This window comes from Ambystoma mexicanum, chromosome 2p (genome assembly GCF_040938575.1).
Source record: "Ambystoma mexicanum isolate Mex_15411 chromosome 2p, UKY_AmexF1_1, whole genome shotgun sequence".
NCBI classification, from domain to species: domain Eukaryota; kingdom Metazoa; phylum Chordata; class Amphibia; order Caudata; family Ambystomatidae; genus Ambystoma; species Ambystoma mexicanum.
In genome coordinates, this window is record NC_090923.1 from 776,070,988 (window position 1) to 776,092,483 (window position 21,496).

The 21,496-nt window shown below is 45.5% G+C and overlaps 1 protein-coding gene across 1 annotated transcript in view; it reads left to right on the top strand.

Annotated features, from left to right (window-relative positions):
• LOC138566780 (cytochrome P450 2G1-like) overlaps positions 1-21,496 on the top strand; it is a 552,906-nt gene that overhangs the window by 449,600 nt on the left and 81,810 nt on the right. Inside the window, exon 8 of the mRNA XM_069644432.1 lies at positions 4,034-4,175. Coding sequence (XP_069500533.1) covers positions 4,034-4,175 — 142 coding nt within the window. The remainder of the gene's footprint in view (positions 1-4,033; positions 4,176-21,496) is intronic.

A 21,496-nucleotide genomic window follows, 5' to 3' on the forward strand; every position in this document is an offset into this window, starting at 1 on the left:
TATCCTTTTCTAGAGCACACTGATGGCAGCCATGGTTGTTGCCACATTTCCATGGGAATAGCTATTGGCCATGACCCAGGCCCAGCCAAGCCACTCAAAGTAGCCACTGGGCCTGGCCACCCCATAATCGATCTGAAGGTTTATTACAATTCTGTAAGCATGCTTTTGCAATCTACTTTTTTCAACACTTCCCAGGTGACGACAATATGCGGAATAAACACACACGCAATCACTAAGATGGTTAATATGTTTAGATAGAAGAATAAGCATGTAAACTGAACGGAAATAATTCATAACACACTATGATGGAATCATACTTCCCTGCTATGTACAATCAGCCTGGAGGGGCGGGGGGGTCTCTGAAATAAACATTTCAGAGGAGGACAGTGGAACAGGCTTTGCAAACCTCAATCCCTCTTAGACCCAGAGGATCCGATCGCATAAGCAAAATACACTAGTATATACGATGGAAACCATCTGATAAGTGCCACTTTACCTCACCATGACATATGTCAGAAGTTGATACTGTGCAATGAGAGTCTCACTATTATTTTCAAAATAATCTTCTACCAGTCCAATTCTGCATCCAAAGCTGGCTCGTCAATTCGAATTCAGGTTTCAGAAAACAAAACGATCTCGGTAACAAAAAGTTTTCTCTCTTCTCATTCCAATATGACTTAAACTACAGCAGAGAAAGACTAGAAAAACATAACTAAAAACTGCTGTTAAATGCTTGGTTCACTACACATGCTCCGAGAGACAATATATTTGTTATATGTCCAGAAAAAGAATGTTGTCCTCTGATAGGTAATGTTCCATGGTGTACAGTGTGATGTTATCAGTGATGCCATTTGCAATGTCATCAGTGTGCCATCGATGTCTTAAGCGATGTCATCAATGGGCTCATGGGCTGTGCCGCGTGGGGGTTCATTATTTAAGTGGCGTAGCGTCCAACTCATGCACATTTCAAGGGAATTGCTGCAATAAACCACCAACGCAATGTCACTGTATCCAAAGTTTTCTCATTGTTTTTCAATCGTTTTGCTATGCTTTATCTCGTGCCACCTAGCTACTGAAGATTTCTTTTTTCGTTTCATATCATCGCAGATCCTGTGTTCTAGTGTTCTATTTGGCTGTACCTGCAGCCGTGACCAGTGCCACGTTGCGATAATGAGGCCCCGGGATGAGAATGTATGCCGTGTGGTATGTTTCAGCATACATTTTGAAAAGGGTCTTTTGTGACCCTCAATGTGTCTCCCTATATTTCTCTGGAAAATATTTCTGTGAGAACACAAAAACGGTGCACAACTTGTGCATATGATTTTCGCAAATACGTCCTGTATAGTCACAAAAAGATGGAAATGCGTAAAAGTGTTATACCAAGCACACACAGACTTTAACTGTGCCATAATGCCACTCTTTCACTCTCCCCGCATCTACCTTTAAGGCAAATTGCCACAAAACACATTCCACAATTCTAATCATATTCTTATAGGAACATCCCCATTCTGCGCAAAGAACAAACCGAAAAAAAAAATTATATATATATATATATATATATATATTATTGCAAGGCCACCACATGCTCTCAAACTTCCAATTGGTACTGTTTCTGCTTCTCAACATCCGCTCTGACGCTCTGAAAGCAAACATATCTTTAACCCCATTTATTTTATTTTAACATTTGTATAGCATGCTTAACCCTTGGGTGTCTAATTAAGCAATAAGCCCCGAGCAGCACCGAGTAAGGCCCCGGGGCATACCTGACTTGGTAATGCCCCCGCAGTGAGGGGCTTATTGCTATTAGTACCCTGGTCTTGTGGGCTAGGGTACTAATAGCTTTTGTTCTGTTCCAAAACAGAAAAAAAAAATGTAAAAAGAAATGGCTGCCGGGGAAAGGGAAAACAGAGTCCGTTTTCCCTTTCCATGGCGGCCATCGGAGGCGGGCACGCTGGGAACAGAAGTGTTCTCAGCGTGTTTGTTCCCGAAAAAGGAGAAATAAGTAGGTAAGAGGGGTTGGGAGGCCGGGGAGGGAATTGTTTGCAGGGGAGGGGGGAGGAAGAAAGAAAAGAACTTACCTGAATCCCCGGTGGGGGAGGATGGCAGCTTCCAGCCATGTGGAGGCTCGAGCGGGGGATTGCCCTGTTTCAGGCCTCCTTATTGGCTGAGGGGCTGCCGCTACCCCTGCCTGGAACAAAAGCAAGGAATACCGGCCAAGGGATTTCAGGTCGGATAAAGCCAAGGCGAGGGCCAATCAGAATGTTTGTTACATTCTGATTGACCCTCGCTGGGTACTAATACATAATATAATAATAATAATAATAATAATAATAATAATAATAATAATAATAATAATACAATGTATTTAAATAATCATATCATTTTGAAAAAAGTTGTTTCCCAAAACCTCATTTGCTGCAATGCACCATGGGGCAAGTATACATGTTTTTGTGCTGGGGTAACCTGCTCTCTCCCACATTTAGAAAAAGAACGACTGGACACATTTCCAAGAAACCAACCTATTTAACATTGTACTGCTGTTCGTCACGTTTGAAACAAATCTGAAGCAAATAAGGCCAGCAGGTTAGACTTTGTCCGTTTAATGGGAAAACTATGGGAAAAAGTAAACAAGCACCCTTTTTATTTCATGCTGTACATATTATTAACGTATAGTCGAACTGTTTTAGAGGACATGGCCAAGAAAACAACTTTGGAAAATGCATCCAAATACATCAATTTTTACAACAGTCAAAGGATTTCAGGTTTTAACTACAGTCAAGATAACTAGTCTGTGTGTGTATACGTATATTGTAATACATTTGTGTTTCCTACAGCTATTAACGTGCGTGCACTTAGCTCATGCACTTTTGCTCGAATTCAACCAATGAAGTATAATGTTTATGCATATGTTAATGTGTGTGGAGAATACCGGTCAGTTACTTTGGGCTTGAGTGTGTCGGGGTGCGGGCTAGAGAAGGAGCTTTGGGGGACAGCCCATTTAAAAAATAAACTGGTCCAAATCATGGCAAGAAAAAGTGCACGGACCGCACATGAATTTATTCCTGTTAAAAAAACAAACATCGAACTTTACAAACACACTCACGCACAGGTGTAATCTGGTTCGGAATAAAGTGTTCAGTAAAATACACCAAAAAGAAATATCACAGGGAAACAAATGTTTCCTATAACATGATGCAGAAATTCATTCAAAATAGTATATGTTTAAATTGCATGGTGCAGCTCACGTTCACTCTCAATAGAAACATTATTAAGGGGCTGACAGATAAAAGTGCACAATATTGTCAAGCATACCTTGCCATTCCTAGATGGTGCCGGTAAAAACATTGTTTTAGACAAGCTCCAATATATTAATGAAAAGTGAGCTCTTCATCAGGCCCTGTTAATGTATTCTATAACCAGAATAACAGTGGCAACCATTGGCCAAAGCAAGTTCCAATAACAAAAACAAAAAAATGTAATGCAGCACAAAAGTGACAAAGGCATGACTCAACCAAGAAGCATGGAACACAAGCAGCATTTGACAATTTTCTTCTTGACTTAAATAGTAACATAGTAGCACCATTGTGTGCACAATAACCAACACTATAATTGAGATTACTTACGACATTTTACACTGTTTCTGCACTACAGAGCAGCTGCTACACGCAAGCGGCCCACTTAAATAATGATGCAAGCCTATTTTTTTCTTTTTTTTAAAATACAAAATTTGGGATAGCTTTGACACACCACAACTCTGCATGTTTGCCCCGTACTCTGTCAGGATAAGGACATGTTAAGTCTTGCTTTCTGCCCGCCGATGCAAAAAGACATTTTTGGAATTGAATGGAATGCAGACCTATCATAGATTGTAGTGTGTTGTTGTACTCTAATGTGAACCTAGTACTTTGCCATAGGCCTAAGGCAGAGCTGTAGTACTGTTTGAAATGCATTTCAGAGGTTGACATGTACAGAATAGGTGATTATAAACAATACCAATGTTAATCAATTTTCCACTGTTCATATGCTTCTACAGGGAACAAATGTACTCCCGATATTCACTGCTGCGCACTGTGACCAAAAATATTTCCAGAACCCAGAATGTTTTGATCCCAAGAATTTCCTGGACGTCAATGGAGGATTTACGAAGAATGATGCCTTCTTGCCATTTTCCATAGGTATTTTACTTAATTGCAAAAAAAAAAAAAAACGTATTACTCCACTGGTGATAATTGTGCACTGCAGCCGTTTCGCTGCCACCCACATAAAGCAAATGCGAGTTTTCTTAAAATGCTCTCTTTACAAGATAAAATATATTTCATGCATTTTTTTGAAAACAGCAAAGAACATATCTCCTTTTTTAGTGGATGCTCTGTTTGAATACTTCCCATGATGCAGTGTCACCAACAACATATTAAATGGAGTTATCCGAGTAAAAAAAAATTAAGGAATTCTGTTGAGAAGTTGTGTTGGTATCTCCAGAGCACATATTCATCATTCAATGATTTACTGCTCATTATCATCTGTTAGAATGGTGAGGGACAGATAGATGTACTACTAAGCCTATGATTAAGTCAGATACTTTGGTGTTAATTAACAAACAAACAGAATCATATTTAAAGCTGTCCGTTCGATGGGGTGCCTGCCTAAATATCTCCAAATTCACATTAGTTAATCCCAAATTGTCAGTTGTCATGCCATAAAAAGGTAAAATTCAAGAGACGTCAAGCACTTTCTGACAGATTGCCACATGTTGAGGGTGTGAAAGCCCTGTTTCTTTTTATTTTCATTAAACAAAATTATATGGGTACTTCTGTTTCTGAAATGGGAGTCTGCTGACCAGATCCCCCTTTCATTAATCCCAATGCCAAAAGCATTGTGCACATGTGTGGACCCACAAGAAAATCCAAACAATGATGAGAGGGGCCGAATTTCAGAAAACAAAGCTTTAATGCAAATGCAAATTAACGGCCGGGAGGTCAGCCAGTTTCATGAGGCTGGAAAAATGAAAACTTGACAGGCCCACATTGGACTACCGGATTTTTAATGCAAAAACTACAACATTAGAATATATTGTGGACATCAGGTGTATGCCAATCCCATCTCTCCCATTAGACCCTGCTTGTACAAATCTATATTCAGCATAATATGGCCTACTGTAATTGGTTAGTACAGCAATATGCAACATTCCATGTGCATCCACCGGCATATGACCTAATCATATACAGTTAATAAGAAGAGCAAAATCTGTTCTCCACAGCAACAAACTAGATACAGTGCCATTCTCTCCCATGCAACCAGACATCTTGGCATTCCATGCTATTCTCCAAACCTGCTGCTTTCCCAGGTTAAAACATGTCCTTGTTACGATCTCATACTTGTCTGCCTATGCCAAGGACAAAAAACGTGATGTCATAGTGTGCTTGAATCCTTTAAGAAAGATTTCATGATAAATTGTAACAGAATAATGTTCTAGAACAATAGCTAATATGTGTGCTTTCTGCCAACCTGCCACATATTTGGCAGCCCAAAGGCTCTCTAGGATGCTGCAGGCACAAAATCCATTTCAAAATGGCAGGAGTCTTCAAATAAAATGGGAGAAACAATCACGTTAATAATATTCCTGATCGAACTGCCCTGGCTCCCACTGCAAGCCTGTATCATCTTCAAATCGCGCCTCGAAACACTTGTGTATGGGCACGTTATAAATGCCGTATCATATCATATCATATCAAATCCTGTTGCATCATGTCATAATCAAGTCCACAAACTAACTCACTGAGGACATAGCATCTCCAGAGGCTTGTGATCCACCAGAAGTAAGGAAATGCACAGACTTGAATTACAACAGTGCAGGAAGGAAAGAACCATGCTCCAAGACTCTGGAACTTCTAACCCGTCAACATCAGACTTGCCCCATTACTTCTATAGTTCAGGAAAGTGCTCAAGACCTTTGTCTTCAAGGAATGCCTCCTCTTTAACACCTAGGTCCACACACCATGCACTCACACCCTACCTGAGACTCAGCAATCTTCTCTCCACAGTCTTCCTCCCTTGCTGCCAATTGCCCACCCTCCTCTGTTAGCTCGCTGCTCCTTTTTTCCTGATTCCCTCGCTGTGGACATAGCTGATGCCATTTTGCAGCAAGATTGCAGCTTGTCTAAGTAGCTTTGCAAAGTAGGTGCTCTCTCCTGGTCTGCCAGATTGAGAATGAGGAAACTTAATGGGTGGGTCCCTTCAGGGGAGCCATCCGCAGACCGATAATAAGCCTTGAAATGTTGTAAACAGTTTCCAGATCAATTAAGAATGTGACTATCACTTATGGAAGGGTACATTTTCAACTTGAAACAGTCTAAATTGGTTGGAAAATGTAGTTTTAAACTGTCCGTGAAGCACAGACAGTATCCATGGTCAGACCATCACGCCACACGGGTATGGTCACATGATGACATCAGGGGACATCTGCGGACACCCATCGGGCAGGAGACGCAGAGCATGGGTGTGTAATGCTCTGTAGAACAGGCGCTCTATTCACAAAATTTGTGTTCACTGACATATATAGGCCAGGTGGTTTTGTTCACTGACAGTCAGAATATTAAAATTGAAAAAGATGCTATATATCTAGACATTAAGTACTTTCCTTAGGGTTTGGTCTCAGCTCATGGTGCACATACATGGGGAAATGAGCAGGCCTCAAACACACAATTCATGTGTATACATGAAGATAAACTTTAATGTCATTAACATTTTCTGATGATGCTGTTTCTTTCTTCCTTACTTTAGTTTCCTTGTATGTGCCTCTGATTTATATGCATTGTGGTTCTTCATATATATATATATATATATTGTTTGTACCAGCACAAGTGTTGTAAGTCTTGAATTGTTAGCTAGTTATTACATGTTTAACATTACTCAAAACTCTGATAAGGTAGCATTCATTATTGTACTATCCAAAATTACAAGATTATAAATAGTGTACTTCTATGGTGCATGCTGCAGACATTGCCTATGTTTATGTATGATTAGGTTTCTGTATTAACAACAACACTCCAATACAATGATTTTAGATTAGTACAGTCTTTAATAGATTAAGTAGTTCATGATAGGTCTCCCAATCACCCCAGACATCTTGTTACCCACAATATAAACACAACTCCTTGTAGGGACTTTTCATCAAAATGTATTTCACATGTGATGTCAGTGCAACATAACCATAATGTCTTTTAATAAAGTTTTTTCAATGAATTTCATAGGTTTTTATCAGTGCAACTTAACCATAACGTCCCTTTAACAAAGTTTTTTCAGTGAATGTCATGTTTTTTTAACAGTGCATGTTATTTTCCTACAACTTACTAATATCATACTTACCCAATATGGCAATATTTGGGTCTCATTACAACTATTGCGTAATGCATTTAATGGCGCCGGTAATGGTGCCGGCACCATTAAACGCATTCCGCAATATTACGAGGTTCCCTCGCGGGACCCGCTCTGGATGTCTGGTTTTACCAGACGTCCAGAGCGGGTAAGGCGAGGGGTCCACGGAGCGAACAACGGGACGGTCGTAATTGGCCCGTTGTTAGCTCCCGCACCCATTCCCATTGAGCCCTATGGCGGCTGAAATGGGAATGCGGAAGGTCCGGGCCCGGATTCCCTGAAGGAGGAATTACCAGGCCCTCCAAACTCGGAATGGCCCGGTAATTCCCCATTCAGGGAACCCGGACCCGGACACGGTTTTGGAGGCAGCCATGCCCCAAGATGGACACCATAGAATGGGAAGGCGGGGTTCCATACAGGGCCCCTTCTCGCTTTCCATGGCAGCCTGCAGAAGTCAAAAAGGGATCTCTATGACCATATTACTATAAGCACATTTTTCTTCCTTTTCAAATCTATCCCAATTTCAAATAACTTTACCACAAAGCCAGTCCCAGGTAGACATGGCCACTTTAACCCCATGTTTTGTTCCTTGTGGTCATGGCCAGTAGCCAGATTGTCCAGATAATGACCTTATTCCATGACCCGGACAATCTGGCCACTGCCCATGGCCACAGGCTACACCTCAGTCACCAAAGGTATATCACATTTTTTTGTACCTACATTACACTTGTCAAAAAATAAAACACGGGCACATTTGAAAAACCATGCTTTCAGGTCCTTCTCAATGATCCTTACACAAGTTTGCTGGAAATCCACCCAGGTTTTATTTTTTCAAAAGTGTCAAATGTATGCACATAAAATCGTCATATAACCTAGCCCCCACTTGACAAAATCCATTCAGACTTTATGAAAACATCTATATCTAGATCTACAGTCGTTTTGCAAACCTTTGTGTAGATTTATCAAATGGCACCACATTCATAAGCCTTTACAATATTTTGGGTCCCTCCTCTAATTCTGCCCCCTCTTGACAAAATCCCACCAAACTTTGCAAAGAAATGTATATCTAGATTTATTTTTATTATTGGTTTGCCAAATTAAGTGTAGATTCCCCAAATGGCACCTCATTTATAAGCCTTTACATGGACCGACCACAACTGCATCAAATTCTCTATTCCTATCACCAAAAACCACAAAACTCGGACCCCTGCTATCGCTGCACAAGTCAGAAGCTCTAAAAATCTCAGAGGATAAACTGCGCCCCTACCTCAACTCCCCCGAACTAGCACCCACATTCGCTAATGACCCCAATATACTAGCAGACATATACAAAGATGTCATCACTAAAGCCATCAATGAAATAGCACCACTCAAATGGAAAAGAGAAAAGAAATCTCTACACACCAACTCCTGGTTCACTGAAGAACTGCACTCAATGCTCTCACACAAAAGAGCAGCACTAAAACATTGGCAATCCAACCCCTGCAGCAGCATCAAAAACAAATTTTGTCACTGCTGCCAAAGCCAACGCCTTCAACACTCGAATCTCTAAAACCAAATCGCATTCGAAAGAGATCTTCACCATTTTCAACAAACTCATCTCCCCCCTAATACACCAGATGAAATAATCAAAGACAAAGCTTGGTGTGCCAGCATTCAAGCTGCCATGCTACACAAAACTGACCTTCTCCAAACGAAAATCAAAGACCAATGCAAAGCATTACCTCAACAGACTAGAACTAAGCCTACCAACGCCCCACCCACCTCGTGCAAGCCCAACATACCCGACTTCTCTTTCAGGGACGTCACGGAACCTGAAGTTTTCAACCTACTAAAAAATCTCAAACCCTCCCCCTGTAAAGACGATATCTGCCCACCAAAACTCGGCAAAGACTGTGCAGTCTGCTTTGGGCCGCTCTTTACAGCTTTCATCAATGCATCTTTTAAAACAGGCATCATCCCAGCTAGCCTCAAAGAGGCCTGGGTCCGGCACCTCCTAAAAAAAAAACACCCTCGACCCCCTACAACCCAGCAACTACAGACCTATAACCACAGTGCCATTCCTCCTGAAACTACTGGATAAAGCCGCACATTGCCAAATCCAACACTTTCTGGAAACCCACTCCATCCTCAGCACCAGGCAGTCAGGCTTCGAGAAAGGACACGGCACAGAAACAGCCCTGGTGGATCTAAAGAGTCAGATCACCCAAATCATGGACAAGGGCAAGCCAGCTCTTCTGCTCCTTCTAGATCTCTCAGCCGCCTTCGATCTGGTTGATCACAAGACCCTCACCTCACACCTCACACAGTCAGCCAACTTCTCTAAAGCATCAGCTCCCTGGGTCACCTCCTTCCTAGAGGGAAGAGCCATGAAAGTCTTCTCGGACATTGCCAACACCACTCCCACGACTATCCATTGCGGGGTCCCTCAAGGATCCTGCACTGCACCCACACTCTATAACCTGTTCACTAAGCCTCTTTTTGACAAACTTGACTCACACGGTATCACGTACACAAACTACGCAAACGACACACAAGTACTCCTACCCCTCTCAGGATCATACCACGAAGACGCCAAGGCTCTCCACACGATCTATTCCATCATCCAGGCATGGATGGCAGTTAATGGCCTCTGCCTCAATGGAGACAAGACTGAAATCATGACACTAGATCACCAGGGCACCCTAGACAAACTGGACAAACTGTACGCCAACTTCTCTATTGAAACTCCATCATCCCCGTATCCACAGCTGTAAAGACAATGGGAGTATACCTAGATTCCTCACTATCTATGACAAGACAAGTCAGCGCAATCACCTCCTCATCTGCGCATACCACCAAACTCATAAACGCCATCAAGCCATACCAATCTAAACCCAACTGCCTTTCTATAGCCACAGCCACCATTGGAGCCAAATTGGGCTACTGCAATGCCCTACTAGCAGGCACATCAGCAAAAAACCTAAACAGACTTCAAGTCATGTAGAACAATGCTCTCTCGGCCGCTCTTAGCATCCCAAGAAGAGAGCATATCTCCCAGGCCAGACACTCAGCTCAATGGCTCCCGGTCAAAGAACGGATCACACTTAAAGTCCTCACCCTCACACACAAATGCCTCTCACTCTCCGCCCTGTCCTATCTATCAGAGACCATATCCAAACCCTCCTCCTCCCGTCCCACCAGGATGCAATACGTCAACTTACTCTACATCCCACGCATCAAAAAAGCCAAAGCCGGTGGCCTAAGCTTCCCCTACATTGCCGCCAAGACCTGGAACACCCTTCCTGCAGACATTAGAGCTGAGAACTCACTCCCTATTTTTCGTAGGGAACTGAAGACCTCCTTCCTTGCACAATAATCCGCAAATCCATGTAAATTTATTGCACTGCAAACCTGTATAAATGTCACATTCGCCACTGTAAATAATGTATTTTTTATGTAAATAATGTAACTTATGTAACCAAGATATGTCTGTAACAAGCGCCACGATGCCCCCGGGCTGACCTGCGCTCTACAAATTTGAATAAATAAATTATTTTGGAAGCCCCTCTCTAATTTCACCCCTCTTGACAAAATCCCACCAAATTTAGCAAAAACATTTATATCTATATGTATTATCAGTTTGCCAAATTAAGTGTAGATTCGTCAAATGGCACCTCATTTATAAGCCTTTACATTATTTTGGGACCCCCCCTCTAATTTTGCCCCCTCTTGACAGAATCCCACCATGCTTTGCAAACTCATTCGGGATTAGGACAGGAACATAATTGCAAAATTTCATGCAGTTTCATTAAGTGGCGCCAACATTTTAAGCCATGCAAGAACTGCTTTTTACCAACCCTGTAATGCAGAGGTGTCTGCGAACTTCACAGGACTGCTTGCGGACATCACAACTGTTTGCGGACTTTCGCGGCAAAAAACACCAATTTTTTTGCCACTTGCAGCCTTATTCCATCCCATCCTCATCACCCCTCATCTCCCCAGAGATTATTTAATAAGTTTGACAAGTGCAATGTTGCATATTTTTATATGTTTTAGCGCAATGTCAGACTACACCTGCCGCTGTCTGAGAATCCAAGATGGTGGGCGTTTCCAAAAACCTGACACAACTCACGATTCACTCCAACCAATCAGCAAACATGTTGTGTGTCCGCAGATATGACGCAAGTCTATTAGCCAATTGGTGTCCTGTTTGCAGAGCGAACAGGGAAGTGTGTCCGCGGAGCGGACGTAGATATCACTAATTTTGTTAGACCTACTTTTTGGTCATTTTAAAAAAAAGTATTGGACAGATTTTCACCAAATTTCATTCAGTCTATGGGAAAAAAAGACATTTTGGGACCCCCGCTAAAACTTTGCCCCCCTTGACCACACCTCACAAAACTGAGGATTTGTCTAGGGGGAGCGAAGTTATAAGCCACCCAAAAAGCTCTCTTCCTATGGGTTTAGCCACTTAACCATAACTACATGGCCCCTACCGTAATTATGGTTAAGTTGGCTTATAACTTTGCTCTCCCTGGACGAATACTCACCAAACTTTGCAAAAAAGGTATATGGCCCACTCTGAATTTTTTTTCCAAAGTTTTGTGAGGTTTGGTGCAGGGGGGCAAAGTTATAAAGGGGGTCACAACATTTCTTTTTTTCCCATAGAGTGAATGGGGAGAAAACTTTGCTCACGCCTACAGCTCAAACCGCTGAACGGATTCGCACCAAATTTAAGGCAGGAACAGCGGCTTGGTCCCGAAAGCATGCTTTTGAAAATTTGGTGGAAATCTGTCTAGATGTTTTTTTTTAAAACAACCAAAAAGTAGGTATCAAAAAATGTGTGATATCTGTGTCTGCTCCGTAGACACATTTCCCTGTTTGCTCAGCGGACAGGACACCGATTGGCTAATCAGCTTGCGTCATGTCTGCGGACATACGACGTGTTCGCTGATTGGCTGGGTGGAAGCGTGAGGTGTGCCGTATTGTTTTGATGCGTCCGCCATCTTGGATCCGCGGACTGCGTGGCGAAGAACGGGGACAAAATACAAATATAGGGAGTGTGTTGGTGTGTAAGAGTGCTTGGGGAGGGTGGAGGAGTAAGAGATGGGTCAAATGCTGTATTTGTTTAGGTGGCAGGTGCCCCTGATGTGTTTGTCATGTCTGCGGCCCCCGGGGCTGTCCGCGGACATAAAAAATGCACTTCTGGCTATTTTACTTTAGTATGATATTGGTTTTGGGTTGTTAGTATAGCTTTGATTGTAATTAATATCCCGTATAACACAGCCATAGAATGAAACATCCATCTAATATACAGAAATCTAAAGTTTTTTTGTACTGTTTGATTTGTATAGATTGTATGTGAAGTTTTGGCTAAGTCATGCAATTAAGATTGTAGAGTTTGGTAACACGCGCTGCAGTATAACATATCCATGGTAGTAAACATTTTTGGATTGTGGTGTATGGTTAGATGTTTGCTTCAATGGTTGTGTTATGAAGCAGTATTTGTGAGTTGTATTATTATATACTTACTGTTTGATTTTTTCTGATTGGATATATTTTTTTCATGACTTGGGTAACTGGAGCAGATATTCTTTTTCAATTTCTGTGATAAAAGAAAAGATCATGTTAGTGTAGGTAGTTCATAATGAGTTATTGCATTGCATAATAGACATTTCTGCATTATTTCGACCCTCATATTTAGTAGTTTACAAACTGGTGTACTGTTTCTGTCTTTGCTTATTAAATCATTGGGTCTGTGGAATAAAAATCTATGCTGGATTAAGAATTTTTTTGGTTTTGTTAAAGTTAAATATATTTCTTTCTTTGTTTTCAGTGTTTATTCGTTGTTTCTGGCTAATTTTCTATCTGTTGGCTTGTTGCAGAGTTTTGGGGTTGTTTGATACTTGTTGGTGTATTGTAATATTCTGGGGTAATTCATAGAATTCAGCGCAGAAGCAGCGCACGTGGGCAGCGCAGAGAGGGAGCATGTGCCAGCGTGTGCCAGCTGTGTGCGCAAAACAGCATTCTGGCGCACCGCATATTTATAGATTTTCCAAGGGGTACGCACCCCCAGAATATGCATACCCCACTCGCGCCAGCTCAATTGCATGTGAAACTGCACACGCACCCCCGGAAATACGCGCAGGAAGCCCATCCACCCTGACCATGCCCTGCAGGCAGCCAACACCACAGGGGACCACCCTACACCCCAGACCATAACCCACAGGCGACCCACATCACATGGGACCACCCTACACCCCTGGGCATGCCCCGCAGGCAGCCCATCCACCCTGACCATGACCCGCAGGCAACCCACACCACAGGGGACAACCCTACACCACTGGGCATGCCCCACAGGCAGCCCATCACCCCAGACCATGCCCCGCAGGCAGCCCATCACCCCTGGGCATGCCCCACAGGCAGCCCATCACCCCAGACCATGCCCTGCAGGCAGCCCATACCACAGGGGTCCGCCCTACACCCCTGGTCATGCCCTGCAGGTAGCCCATCACTCCAGACCATGCCCCACAGGCAGCCTACCCACCATGACCATAACCAGCAGGCAGCCCACACCATACGGGACCACCCTACACCCCTGGACTTGCCCCACAGGCAGCCCATCACCCCAGACCATGCCCCACAGGCAGCCCATCCACCCTGACCATGACCCACAGGCAGCCCACACCACAGGGGACCACCCTACACCCTTGGGCATGCCCCCAGGCAGCCCATCACCCCACACCATGCCCCACAGGCAGCCCACACCACAGGGGACCACCCTACACCCTTGGGCATGCCCCGCAGGCAGCCCATCACCCTGTCCCCCACCCCACACCCAGTGATGGGCACCTGCCAGCAGGCCCGACTCATTTCCCCCACCCCACCCCCATTGATGGCAACCTGCCAGCAGGCCCCGACTCATTTCCTCCACCCCACCCCCATTGACGGCAACCTGCCAGCAGGCCCCAGACTCATGTCCCCCACCCAACCCCCATTGATGGGCACCTGCCAGCAGGCCCTGATTCATGTCCCCCACTCCACCCCCATTGATGGCAACCTGCTAGCTGGCCCTGATTCATGTCCCCCACCCCACCCCCAGTGATGGGAACCTGCCAGCATGCCCCAACTCATGTCCCCCACACCATCCCCATTGACGGCAACCTGCCAGCAAGCCCCGACTCATTTCCCCCACCCCACCCCTATTGACGGCAACTTACCAGCAGGCCCCGTCTCATGTCCCCCACCCCACCCCCAGTGATGGGCACCTGCCAGCAGGCCCCGACTCATGTCCCCCCCCACCCAACACGTCATCACAATCCAGAGCTATGGCCCTTGTGGCCACCCAAATCCCACCCCACGCCACCCCATTCCAAACACCCAACCAAGCATTCCATCCACTCCACATTGAATTCCCCATGTCATGATAGCAGCCAAATAACCAGCATGCTCAAGAATACATGTCCCTCAGACCCACACAATGGCAACACATATCTGAGAAAACCCACATTCTGACATACACAAAACGAATGAGAGAAGACCACACAAGTAAAGTAGAGAAAAAAAACTGTATTGAATCATAAACTAAATTAATAAAACAAAAGCACACAAGAAGAAAAAAGAAAAGATTCCAAGTCCGGAAGTCCAAAGATGATAAAAAAAAAAATGAAGGCTGTAACCAATGAAATCCAAATCGAAATGGTTCCAATGCATCAGTCCATTAAACAAAATCCAAAGTTCCAAAAAAATCAAGGTATTCCACCATGGGTAAAAAAATAAAGTAAAATCCATGTCCATAACTATACACAAATGAATATACAAGTGTCCATGAGCCCAACAATCCAAAGGAAACCTATTCAAATCCTACCTAATAAATAACTATATACAAAAAGGCAGGGCATAGTCCATGCGCCCCAGAGGAAAAAAAAAAGGAAACCTACACCTACATAACTATTTACAAAGGCGGCGGGCTGGTCCGATGGCTCACTCATTGATGTCCCGGGCCAGGGCATCATCGAACTCCACTTCAATGTCCCGGAGGCGGGCCTCTTCCCTGGACTTCCCTGTCTTGAAACACTTGTGTATAGGTGCGTTACAAATGCCCTATCATATCATATCATATCATGACTCAGGGTCTCGCAGGGATGCAGCCATGGCCTCCTCCAACTCCCTGCGAGTTGCCTCCAGGCACGCAGCTTGCCTCAATGCCCAGCGCATGGAGTTCTCTGCCCTGACCATTTTGAGCCGTGCCCACTCCACCCGCCGCCGCTCCGCATCTATTTACCAGCCAAACCGCTACCACATGGAAGACACTCCCAATCCTGGGTCCTCCTGCCCGACGGTCGATGCCTGCCCCTGGGATGTTGATGGCCCCGAGCCATGATCACTCCCACCTTGAGCCTGCTGCTGCCGTTCACGTGCACTGCTTGTTGATGCCTGCACGTCCTCCTCTTGCTGGGGTCCAGTAGGTGGGGTGGCCACCCCTGCTGGATCTCTGTCTCCCGACTGTGGCAGGGATGTGTCCTCCACCAGCCCGGCCGCAGGAGACCCAGGTGATACTTGGGCTGGAAGCTGGCATGGAGGACGACTGGCGCATAGGGGGCTCAGTTGAGGAGGGAGTCGCAAGAACTTACAGCACACGGATGAACCCAGTGCCGACAACCTCTTCTAGTAGGTCAACGCAGCCAAAGAGGTATTCGAAATGACGTGCATTGTCCAGACGAGAACCCTGAATGTCATCCCGAATACCACATTGGTGCAACGCCACCCCAGCTAGGACAGGCTCAATCTGGTCACGGATGGCAACATCCGCAGGGAGAGGAAGGGCAGTTGTTGTATGCGCATCCCCTCCCTGAAAACGCGTCTGGACGGAGGCAGCCCTGCTGGTACCGGATGATGCAGTCACAGGATCGGGGAAAGAATTAGACACAGGCACCTCTGCCGTGGCCTGTGCTGCCTCCTGTCCCTGCCCCTGGACTGCACCACTAGCACCAGTGGAATACCCCCCTCTAGGCCCCATGTATGGGCCTTCCACGGCCTCCTCCTCAACCAAACCCCCCACCAACCTGGATGACTCTGTGCCATCTTCCTCCATTGGCCCCTGTGAGGGCTCAGCTGCCCCTTCACCTGCTTCCCTCGGCAGCTACGGCCATGGACGCGGCACCAGACTCCTCACTCCCGGAAGAGATGATTACTTGGGAGGGGAGCTGGGCCTTGTGTCTCAGCTGAGGCACATATCATTTGAACCCACACACATGCACAAATTAACAGGAATGGTGCAGCAAGCCTCATCCATACACACACAACAGCATGAACATCCGAAGGTTGGCCTGACGTCACAAGCAACACGAGGAGTGCCAAACACATGCACACAAGCCACCAGACAGACATGTATCTGTACATCTCGACCACCTATCACAGTTCAATCATTGGCAACTATGTCACATCTGCCAATCGGGTTCCTACATGTCTTTGTCACATGCATCCATGGTATCACAGTGGCAAACATGTCAAACACACACACACACACACATGTACACTGTGCACGTACATGAAGGTGGCATCAGCATCCATGTGTCACACCCCAACCATGGCATAGTACATACACAGAAATGCTAACATGTGTGTGTCTCCACATGCAGTTGTGAATCATGCTTTGGAACACATACACCATTGATGTGCATCACACATGACTGGACTCACGTGCAGCAGGGTCATGTCCCTGCACATACACATCCATACATGGGCCTATCCAGACATATTTCCAAGCTGCACACTCCTTGCATACCTCAACATGCACTATGTCCAACCAGTATGCATGGACACTTACCGCTCGACTCTGGACGGGTCTGCCTCTTGAGGACCTGGAGGTGAAGCTCTGGGCGTATGCGTTCCAGGACCCTCATCTGGTCGTTGGTAAGGCGGACCCGGCACCCCACTACATCCGCTGCGTCCAAGAGGCGCAGAGGCTTTCTGAGGGTCCTCGACCTGAAGTCCTCCCAGCGCTTATGGACGTGTGGTAGGTCACGGGTTGCCACGCCCTCCACTTTGATGTCAACCATGATGTCCATCTAGATCCTCCTCTGTCCATCCTTGTCGGCGCATGTTCTTCCGGAGAGGGCATCATAATGCTCCAGGACTTGCTCCAACAGGATGCCAACCTCTCCTGCTGCGAAGCAGACAGCCCTCTGCTTCTCTGGCAGGGGGTTGCCAGTTGTCTCAGATGGTGTTTCTCCCGACATGGCAACCCTTGAGGCAGGTGTGGGTGGGCAACATTGTCCTGGTGCTGGGCTGTGGAGCGATGGAACTGCAGTCGGGAGTCTTTTGTTCCAGCAGGGGTGGTCACAGCAACTGGACCTCTGCAGATGGCTGACGTGCAGGCACCAAATAGCAGGGCACGTGGCCAGCAGGCAGGCAGCAGCAGATGGCTGGTGGGAGTCGGCTCAGGAGTCTGGGGGCCAGGAAAATGGCCATCTTCTGGGCAGGAGCGTGGTCTTCCGTGTGATGTCGTGTGGCCAGCTTGATACGGAGCATGTGAAAAAACAGCACGTCAGAGTGTAATTTGAGGAAAGGCCCTTAGCTTGTAAGCATGTAAGTGACATGGCACGCATGGGCGTTTCTGTGGGCAGGGGTTAAAGGTCCGCGTAGGGCGCCATTTTCTTTTATGTGCTTTTTGTGGAGAGAGAGCGGGTGATTCTTGTACTTCTTGTCGGCTCACATTGTGATTACTTCACAACAGTTGCAGTGCGTACTCCTTGTTTACTGAGACAGCGTTCAATTCTTCTTTTTCACATTCTTTTTCCAGGCAGACGGTGAGTCGCACACATATTTTTCCAGGGTGGTTGCCCCCATGTGTTGCGTACCCATTCAGAGGTCATTGTAGCCTGTGTGTACCACGTGTACACTTATTTTTGTGTTTCTGGGTGCCACAGCGTACTGTGGGTCCTTCATTCCATGCACGTGGGCTACAAGGGTTCGTGTGCACGTTAATTTGGTTTTTGGGGTGCCTGAGCATTGCGTGACCCATTAGCTTCTCCCAGGGGTCACAGAAAGCCTTGCTAGAGCACAGGGGTACGTATTCCACCTAGTACCCTGCCCCATTCACCCCAATTGCCCAGGACAATTGTTTATTTTACTTCCCTTTCAGACAAGAACATCAGTGCCATGGTTGGGAGGTGACCAAGTGCTAAGGGAGGCAAAGGTGGCCTACCTTCAAGAGGTGTGCATGCTAGGGGACGGGGCCAGGATGAGCAGGGTGGGCAGGGTTGCCCAAGAGGCCAGTTTGTCCAGGAACAATCAGGGATATGTATACGCCCCAAATGGGTCAAGGAGATGCAGCTGACACCATCCCAGCTCAGGCCCTGTTAAGTCAGCCCAGATTGGTCATGGAATTGGCACAGGATGACTCACAGGCCGACTTCTGTGTCACAAAGTCAAAGCCACGGGTGGTGGTGAAAGTTGCTGTCACCAGGCCACGTGGATCAGGGGCAGCAATGTCATCTGCTGCCCCAAGTAGCCAGGGTGAGGAGGCTGCAGGGGCAGCTGCAGCTGAATCCATCCAGCTCTGAGTGACCCAGCCGGGACAGTTCTGGTCCCAGACCATCACACCAAGGCAGTTGTGCTGCTTGGTCCTATCAACAGCACCCAGCAGCCAATGCCTGCAGTGGGACCTTTGGTCATCGTGCCATTGCCTGCTTCCAGTGGCCAGTCCACCTGCGCTTCAGCCCCTACCGACCAGAGCAGCGTAAGCCACTCAGAGTCCATACCACCTCCCAAGAGGAAGAAGCATGCTCTTGCGGAACAGGTTGTGACCCCACACATGTCTCTCCCCTCTGGCACGTCAAGAAAGCAGAGTTTCAATGATGTGGAACTAGACACACTTGTGGGCTACGTGTCGGCACATGGCCGTGACGTGCTGGTGACTGCAGGGTGCAAGACTATGACTGTTCAACGTAGGGCCCACTGGCAGTGCATTGCAGACCAGATTAGTTCCCTTGGATTTGTGAAGCACACAGCTGATGATTGCTCAAAGCGGTGTACTGACCTCAAATGCTGAGCAAAAAACAAGCTGGCTTCCAATTATGCCTCTACTCTGGTGACTGGCAGTGGGTCTCCACCAGAGGAGGATGAACTCACAGAACATGAGGCAATCACTGGAGGGTTCATCGCAGAGGATCAGATCCAAGGTGTTGGAGACCTACCAGATCTTGAGGCAATGTCCGGTGAGTAGCCAGGCGTGTGTGTCCAGACCATGTGTATGTTGCTTTTGTGATGTGTTGTGATTGAGTGTCAGGTCAGGCTGTGTAGCCATGGCTGCTATATGTGACCCATGTGGTGCCTCCAAACCATCCCCCGCCCTTGGCTTTGGGTTTCACAGTATCCCTACTGACCGCTGAAAACACTTTGCACATAATGACTGCACTTGCCCTTCAACTGGCATCATGCCACAACATTCTTAAAACTGTTTTTCTTTTCATTCTGCCTGATTGATGGAATCATTTGCATGATGAAGACATATTTGTGTGCCGTTCTGCCCAAAATGCTACATACTTCAGACATAGATTTCACCCCACAATGCCCCACATTTGTTAACTTTTAATGGAAATGATCATGTCCAATGACCTGCCATTGATGTATCCATGTGCCTCCCATCACTGTATTAGTAAACACTGGCTAATGTGTGATGCAGGTGCTATGCGCCATGCAGCACATGTGTTGCTTTTCCATTTTTGGAGTCATCAGTGTCTGCTTTTAGGGTCTCCTTCCACTTCATTGCCAGTGCATGCATGACAGAGTTTGTTTAATGTGCGACATGTCTAATTAATGTATTCGATGTGTAGATTGTGATGCCTTTGTGTGTCGGCTATGCTGTTCATGTTTGTCTTCATTACTTTTTTAAATTTGTATGCAGGTGATGAGGCACTAGATGCTGTTGAGGAGGAGGAGATGGCACAGGGACAGGAATACTCAGAGCACCAACCAGTGTATTCTAGAATGCAAGGAATATCAGCATTTACATTACTTGCATCAAAGTTGATTAGAAATAGACCGTCAAGTGTACGTAAGCGTGATAATGCTACATAGCTCAGAGCTACATAGCTCATGCCTTCTTTAAAGACTGTGTTCCCAATATCTATCAATGCTTTATCTAGAGTAAGACCTTGTGATTTGTGAATGGTGACTGCGCATGCTAGAGTTGAGAAAATCTCTCTGCGTACATACATGTCTTTGAAAAGAAGGAATCAAGGCTGTTGAGCGTCCTATCCTTTTAACTTCTGATAGTTTGTCAAAAAGAATATTGACAACCTTAATGTTGTCACGTGGGTATGTTTGAAAGCCAACAACTGTATCAAGTGCTCCATTAACTAGTCCTTTTTCAACGTCAAGTTTACGTTTAAGTATTACTCTACAGTTTAAAGATAATTTTTATATTTTCCCCAAACCAGCTGTGTTGGAGATAGAGTTTTCTAAGGTATTTAGTCTTGTTGTGGCTTGTTGACACATGGGTAGTGTCATACCATGTACGTCCAGTTTGTCTGTGGAGCAAATTTCAATTATTGGTTGCATTTCTTTTTTCAACATTGTTTCATTGAATTTTGAACAGCTTGCAAGAGTTGGCATCAAGGGCATACAATTGATATTGCTGTGTGCAAATTTTTCCATGAAATTAGTAGGACATGAGTTATGGCCAGTGAGTGCATGGATGTGTCTGGTTTTTAATATTGATTGTGCTTCTTGAGATAGTACAACAACTCTAATACTTTTTAAAATGTTGGCGTATGTGACGTCTGCAGACTGGCACATGTTTTCTGTTAATTCTCTGTATTGGAAATGTTGCCAAAGGTTGACATTTCCTATGCTGCCAACAGTTTTACGGAAGAGTTTGTGCCCTAAGGTTTTAAAAAAAGGTTCACCATTCACTGGTGTCAATTGAAGAAGATCTCCGAAAACAATAATGTATTTTCCTCTAAAGAGCTCTTTGTAGTCTGTTTTGAGTACTTCTAGTAATCTGAGGAGAATCAAAGCCAACATGAGGTTGGAGACCATGCTCACTTCATCTATTAGTAGCATTTTCATTTGTTTCAAAACTCTGCGTAGTTCCATTGCAGCTTCTGTAGAAAGTTTGTAATACTCTAATTTG